Raw genomic sequence first — 8,049 nt, forward strand, 5'->3', positions numbered from 1 at the left:
AATGAGAAACACCATTGCAAATCTCCTCCTGTGTCATCTCCCGTTGCGTATAACCACAGTATTGCTGGAATGCCTCCAGTCATAGGAGCCATCTTCTTGACTTCTATAGGCTTAAATTCCAACCATGCCCTTGCCCCCTTCCCCCAAGATGAGCCTACATTGTCTTCTGAACCACAGATTTGGCCAAGAAGGTAAGTCACAGCTCCCTTGTAATGATATCAGCTGCCCCTCGTCAGGGAGTGCTTTACCTTGGATGGTTGAAGTCATTGGTTTTAAAAATAGGCTTCCTGGTCAGTCCCATATCTGCTGATCAAGTTCTGGTTTTACCACATTACATGTGAAGACCTATTCTTATTTCTCCTGGAAAAACCCAGATACCAGTAAAATCAGGACTGGACCATCTTAACTGGCAATATGAGAAAAAATTGAAAACCTTATTTGCAGTGCACAAGATATTATTATTATAGCGAACACAGTATATATATATATATATATATATATATACATAGAGAGCGCGAGAGAGAGATACTTCATTATTGGTTCCTGCTGGTGAGGAAGGCTTAGCCACAGGAAATACATTTTCAAATGTGATCCTTACCAAGAGGCAACCTGAAGAGGGGGTCTGTCCAAGTTTTCAGACACAGTGAATTTTTATTGAGATGTGTATTTCTTCTTCTTGACTTTCACATTCCTTCAGTGTGTTGAGTTTTGAGTTAAGTCTGCTTCTGTTTTCTCTGCACACTAATTGGCCTTCTGATGTTGAGTGACCTTTCTACTCTCATTATGTTTGAAACTCCTACACCAGTCTAGTATATGACAAATTGGTGTTTTAGCCCATATACTCTTGGTTTCTCTCCCGTTAGATGAGAAACCTAACAAAGAACTGTTAGTATTTGTAGGTATGTGGGCCCTGGGCCAAAGTGAGAGATGGCACTGCCCACAGGGAGGAGCCCTGTGAGCCTCACCGTCGGGAGGCAAGGTCCCAGCATACGTCAGACACAGCTGTGGAATAGAGTCTTTATTATAGAGATAGAGAGACGGTGCCCGGGAATCAGAGAATGCAGGAGAAAGTCTCAGAGACTGTGTGGTGGGGTATACCCAGGGGGAATACCACAGTAGTGAAGATCTAGCAGTGGTACGCAGAGCGGGGTACACTGAGTCTACTCTGTAGAAACGATTCGGGAGTAGCCTGCAGCACAGGCTAATGAAGGGGTTCCTCACTTAGAGATGGTACGGTAGTGGCCCCCAGTACGGGTACACTGGTGAGGGTTTCCTGCTAGAGAAGGTACTGTAGAAATCCGCAGCCCGAGAAACACCAAAGAGGTATCCTACTAGAGATGGTACGTAGTGGCCCGCATCACGGGGTACGCCAAAGAGGATTCCACACTAGCACCGGCCCGCAGAGATGGGTACGCAGGAGTGGATTCCACATTAGAGTTGGTGCGGTAGTGATCCATAGAGCAAGGTACTCACAGTGATGAAGGTCCCAGCCGAGGCCCCGGGAAGCGGGGATAGACAGTAGTCCAAGGCAAGAAGGCCCTCCGAGGAGCGGATAGCCAGAGAAGAGGAAAGGCCCCCGAGGAGCGAGTACCCAGAGCGTCTCACGCCAAGTGTGCAGTAATTGGAATGGGAAGTCCGTCGTAAGCAAAGCAGATTCAGCAATGAGGGAACTCATTGCTAAGTCGTCCATAGGCAGGGCCAGCCGACTTAAGTATCATGGAGTGATGACGTCATCCGGAGGGGATGCCCCTGATGTTCCCACCATGACATGCTTAAGGCTGGCCCATGCGTGCACTCGCCTAGGTGATCCCGAAGGCAAGATGGCAGTCAGCAGTGCCTACGCCATGCCGGGGATGTCAGGCTGGTCGGCGGTAGCTGGCGGAGGCTGCCACTTTCCCAAAGAGGTCAATTGAGCAAAGAAAGAGGTGAGCATTAGTGGTTGCAGCTGTCTGCAACCGACAGGCGTAACAAGATCATTGAGTGTTCTTTATACCAGGGATTCCCCCTGAAGCAGCCGCTTGTGTTATAAGAGCCTTCTTGGGGCAATTTACACCATACCCAGTAGGAACCCCTTACATATTACTTTTCTGATTTATTGCAAGCACATTTTGGATAATAGACTGGCTACTCATTTTTTATACTTTCCAACATTATCATTGTATTTATCAAGGTAAAGCAAATCTCGTGCTTAAATCATTTTTGTTCATTATGGGGCAGATTTTCAGAGGATTTACGCGCATAGGGGGGTTACGCGCGCCAGGCCTATTTTCAAAAGGCCCGGTGGCACGCGTAAAGCCCCGGGGCTTGAAAAAATGGGTGATCTGACGGTGGTCCGGGGGTGATCTGGTGGCGGTATGGCCAGGGGCCTCTGCAAGGCCACTGGGCCGGTGCACACAAGTTACGCCTGCATCTGGCAGGTGTAACTTGTACGACAAAGGTACGGGGGGGGGGGGGGGGCTTCGGGCTTGGGGGTGGGTCAGGTAGGGGAAGGGAAGGGAAAGTGGGGAAAGGAACGGAGAAAGCCAGCTGGTCTCCCACAGGGTTCGGCGTGCGCAAGGTGCACTAGTGTGCACCCCCTTGCTCGCTCCAACCCCTGATTTTATAACATGAGTGCGGCTGCGCGCACATGTTATAAAATCTGGCATACATTTGTGTGCACCGGATTGCGCACACAAATGTACGCCTCGTGTACATTTTAAAATCTGCCCATATTGTTGTTACATACTTAGTTCTGCTTGAAAGTAATTGTGCCAGGATGCCCAAGCATTGAGAAGAATTGCATTAGCACTCACGCCATAGGAGTGCACAGTCTGTAAATGAGCAGTATTTGGTGAATAAAATGAGAAGCTTAGGAGTGAATGCCGAGGTGGTGGCCTGGATTGCAAACTGGTTGACAGACTGAAGACAATGTGTGATGGTAAATGGAACCTACGCTGAAGAAAGAACAGTGTTATATGGAGTGCCACAAGGATCGGTGTTGGGACCGGTCCTGTTCAATATCTATGTGAGCGACATAGCGGATGAGATAGAAGGTAAGGTTTGTCTTTTTTCAGATGACACTGAGATCTGCAACAGAGTAGACACGCCAGAAGGAGTGGAGAGAATGAGACAGGATTTAAGGAAGCTGGAAGAGTAGTCGAAGATATGGCAGCTGAGATTTAATGCGAAGAAGTGCAGAGTCATGCATATGGGGTGTGGTAATCCGAAAGAACTGTATTCGATGGGGGATGAAAGGCTGATGGGCACGGAGCAGGAGAGAGACCTTGAGGTGATTATGTCTAACGATCTGAAGTCAGGGAATCAATGTGACAAGGCGATAGCTAAAGCCAGAAGAATGCTGGGTTGCATAGAGACAGGAATATCGAGTAAGAAAAGGGAAGTGATTATCCCCTTGTACAGGTCCCTGGTGAGGCCTCACCTGGAGTACTGTGCTTAGTTCTGGAGACTGTAGGGACCAGGACAGGATGGAGGCAGTCCAGAGAAGGGTGACCAAAAAGGTGGATGGTCTTCATCGAAGGACTTATGAGAAGAGATTGAAGAATCTAAATATGTACACCCTGGAGGAAAGGAGGAGCAAAGGTGATATGATACAGACTTTCAGATACTTGAAGGGTTTTAATGATCCAAAGGCAATGACAAACCTTTTCCGTTAGAAACAAATAAGCAGAATCAGGGTTCACAACTTGAAGCTCCAGGGAGGAAGACTCAGAACCAATGTCAGGAAGTACTTCTTCACGGAGAGGGTGGTGGATGCCTGGAATGCCCTTCCGGAGCAAGTGGTGAAGGACTTCAAAGGGACGTGGGATAAACACTGTGGATCCATAAAGTCTAGAGGATGTGAATGAAGAGTGAGTGGCTCGCGGGAATGACGTCTACTACCTGGAGATAATACTCTTATTCAATAAACATACACACGGTTAATATGACTCCAACATTGCTCTATGCTTCAACGGCAAGAGGAAATGTGGAAAAAAATGGATTTGCATTCACAAAAAAGCGGGGAGTATCTTGCTTGTTACGGTGGTTACTACCCCAAACCAAATAAGCCTGATACTTCACTTTCAATGCATATCCAACATAGCTCTCTGCTTGAATGGCAGGGGGAATGAAGAAAACAGGATTTTTATTCAGACAACAACCAACAATGACTGAATTGCACAGGCTGAGTAAACAAATAAGCATGGGAGTAGCTTGCTTATGGAGGCAGTTACTACCCCTAACCAATCAAGCTTGATACTTCACTTACATGCAGCTCCAGCACTGCTCTCTACATTAATGGCGGGGGTGGAAGGGAATTGGAACCAAAAGGTTACTAAGGGCCAAAGACTAACAGTTAAGTATGAGAAAAAAACAAGTGTGAAAACTTGCTAAGCAGACTGGAAGGGTTGTTTGGTCTTCTTCTGCCGTCATTTCTATGTTTGTTTGCATAAGGGTCACATGCTTGTTTGTTCCTGCCACTTTTGTTAACATTAAGGTGTTCGTTTATTTTAATTTTATTTTTCTGTGAATGATTAATAAAGATTTAATTTCTATTTAATTAATAATACCATATCAACAACACTAGTGCTCTTTTATCTTGGGTATATTTCAACTATTCATTTAGCCTATCAAGAAGATCAGCAGCCTGAGTCAACAGCCTGGTTAGCTCAGAATGAAGTGGAATAATTGTAGTTAGTGTTACTGAAGAGATATTTTAAGCCACATTCTAGGTGTGTGGACTTCAGTGTTTATCAGAATATTCTATATTTGAGTAATATGCCTGTTTCTCAGCTAGAAATGCATTACAAATTCTGGATATAGCTGTCAAGGCTGACAACAGCTGTAGACCCATGAAATCAGGCTGTCACTGTATAAAATCAATGCGAGCATGTCTCCTTTTCTCCACACAGCTCCTGCATTATGTATGGAAGGTGCGATTCCAGAACACCATGGGCCAGGAGATTTTCTTTGACAAAAATGGAAACCCTCCGGCTGCTTATGACATTTATAACTGTTACCTGACTTCAAGTGGCTCCTTTGCCAGTGTAAAAATTGGCCACTATGACTCTGGAGCTGCCCGTGGCCAGGACATCAAAATCAACACCAGTGCCATCACGTGGAGTGAAGACTATGCACAGGTTAGATGATCCCCCTGCCTTCATAAAAACTGATTAACAAGGTGCTCAGAAGTAGTGATGGGAGGAATCTTCTTTGATATGTATAAAGTCCAATTTCAGAAACATTAATATTTGACCTGGATCTTTTCAATCAATTAAATTCAGCTTCAGATTCCCTTGTATCTGACTCTAATTTATTCCTCATTAATTAGAAGCAGACTGGGACCTTTAGCTCAGTAGGAGAGTCACCACCCCAGAATCCAGGGTTCACCAGTCTGTATCTTGGGAAGGCTTCGATGTGAGAAACATTGCAATAATCTGAACTAATTTTTATTTATTTATTTTCCTCCTTGCATTATACTTCAGAATGGATTACTTTTAGGTATTGTAGATATTTCCTTAGGCCCAGAGGGCTTACAATTTAAGGAATCATTTACTAAGCAACTTCCTGCTGCTTTGTAAATCCTGCAGTATTTTCCCCGGCAGTAAAATACTGTTGGGAAAAAAAACTTTTGCATTACTTGGCCTCAAATTGTCACACAAAGGTGTCCCTAAGAATTTTGGAGCTGACATGTCTGAAAGGAGCAGATCAGCTCATACTAACACCCTCCCAGATGTGTAAATATATCTGGGATCTCTATACACCTCCTGTTGGCCATGAAGGCAGCCGATAAGTAATTAAAAACATATTTAAAGGTTTAATCCTCTGGGCACAGGCCCTGCCACAACCCTACCACTTTGACTTAAAAATCATCCCCTCTCCTCCCCCTTGGAAGCCGGCTCTCCATCCAAGCCCATCATCTGGATCTTTCCTGGACTATGAAAGAAGTACTGATGGTGTATTAGGTGTCCAGAGTGCCTCCTAAGTTCTGGGCCCGGCAGTAGACATTTTCCAAAATAGTCCGGGCTGCCCCTATCAAGTGAATTTCATAATACCGCTTATGAAGACTGAACAGGGTTGTGAACCGGCTCCATATTTTCAGGACAGGTTCATCCAGTCCTGGTTTTATTCCCCTGCACGCAGGTACTTATAGTCTTGATTTTCTGAGGGAGGGTAATAGGAAAATCAGAATAAGTCCCAGCATCAATGAGTAAAGCCAGGACTGGAACAACTTGTCCTAAAAATCTGGAGCTGGTTGGCAACCCTAACACTGATGCAGATAAAGTAAATTCAGTACCAGGCTTTGAAACAAATCATGAGACAATATTTTAATTTTTCATTAAGGCCCAACTCATTGCTCAAGACAGCATAATTCTCAAATGGGTCCCCCGACACAGACCCGTGTTTCACTGAACCCAGCTGCGTTGGGAGGGACAATAAATTTTAACTAAAAGACAAAAGAAAATTTAACTATTATAATTAAAGGGACCGGAAAGATACAGATTGAATACCATGGAACATAGTTAAATATATATACCTTAGATGCACTGTACATTTACACAGTCAAATCGCAAGGAGAGCAAGCAGTAAAAACAGACATCAGCGTTTAAGGAGTCTAGAATTTGGTGCCAAAAGAATGGCCAATCAGCGCGCCGCAATACAGAGCAGTATTGACCAATCAAAATGCAAGACAGGTTATACAGTGAAAAGATACAAAGAAATAGGGATGTGCAGAGCAAAATTTTATGTTCATATTTTTTATGTCCGAAAGGGGGTCCCACTTGCGGCCAATATGGACATAAAAAAAATCCAATGAGTTGGGTATATGTACATATGTGCAAAAAAAAAATTTAAACCCCCTCACCCTCCTTAATCCCCCCCCCAGACTTACCACAACTCCCTGGTGATCGAGCGAGGAGTGAGGACGTCATTTCTGCAATCCTTGGCGAGAAGCATGTGACGTCGGTGGCACGTCGAGTGACGCGGCGTCACGTGATTCCCGGCTCGTTCGCGCCAGACGGCTCGTTCGGCCCAAAAAGAACTTTTGGCCAGCTTGGGGGGGCCTCCTGACCCCCCCAAGCTGGCCAAAAGTTCTTTTTGGGCCGAACGAGCCGTCCGGCGTGAACGAGCCGGGAATCACGTGACGCCGACGTCACGTGATTCCCGGCAAGTTCGCGCCGGACGGCTCGTTCGGCCCAAAAAGAACTTTTGGCCAGCTTGGGGGGCCCCTCAAGCTGGCCAAAAGTTCTTTTTGGGCCGAACGAGCCGTCCGGCGCGAACTTGCCGGGAATCACGTGACGTCGCGTCTGAGTGACGCGGCGCCACGTGATTCCCGGCTCGTTCGCGCCGGACGGCTCGTTCGGCCCAAAAAGAACTTTTGGCCAGCTTGGGGGGGTCAGGAGGCCCCCCCAAGCTGGCCAAAAGTTCTTTTTGGGCCGAACGAGCCGTCCGGCGCGAACGAGCCGGGAATCACGTGACGCCGGCGTCACTCGACGTGCCGCCGACGTCACATGCTTCTCGCCAAGGATTGCAGAAATGGCGTCCTCACTCCTCGCTCGATCACCAGGGAGTTGTGGTAAGTCTGGGGGGGGGATTAAGGAGGGTGAGGGGGTTTATATTTTTATTTTGGCTCAACAATCGCGATTTCCCACATATCGAACATATCTATGTTCGATATGTGGGAAATCCGATCGTTTATGTCGAATCAATTTTTTAAGTAAAAAAAAAATATGAGTTGCGTTTTACTAATGCGGTCAATCCGAATGCACACCCCTACAAAGAAATAGAATTTTAAAGAATATCTTTTCACTGTATAACCTGTCTTGCATTTTGATTGGTCAGTACTGCTCTGATGGTAAGCCGGGTAGAGCTACAAAGTGTGCCATTTTTGAGAATCGGTCCATAGTAACCCGATGGTATCATTACCCCCAGAGGGAGGCAGATCCACCACAAAATCAGTTGCGATATGGGTCCAGGGCTCGTCTGAAGCTGGAAAAGGTTGAAGAAGACCCCAAGGACGCCCAGACGGTGGTTTTTGTCTGGTGCAGGCTGTGCAGGATGCCACGTAGGCTT

General features: G+C 46.2%; 1 protein-coding gene across 1 annotated transcript in view; it reads left to right on the forward strand.

Annotated features, from left to right (window-relative positions):
- Nucleotides 1-5,159, forward strand: part of LOC115081050 (metabotropic glutamate receptor 6-like) — a 40,604-nt gene extending 35,445 nt beyond the window's left edge. Inside the window, exon 2 of the mRNA XM_029585566.1 lies at nucleotides 4,890-5,159. Within this exon, the coding sequence (XP_029441426.1) occupies nucleotides 4,890-5,126 (237 nt within the window). The 3' untranslated portion in view covers nucleotides 5,127-5,159. The remainder of the gene's footprint in view (nucleotides 1-4,889) is intronic.
- Nucleotides 5,160-8,049: the final 2,890 nt, after the last annotated feature.

This window comes from Rhinatrema bivittatum, chromosome 19 (genome assembly GCF_901001135.1).
Source record: "Rhinatrema bivittatum chromosome 19, aRhiBiv1.1, whole genome shotgun sequence".
Classification (NCBI taxonomy): Eukaryota; Metazoa; Chordata; class Amphibia; order Gymnophiona; family Rhinatrematidae; genus Rhinatrema; species Rhinatrema bivittatum.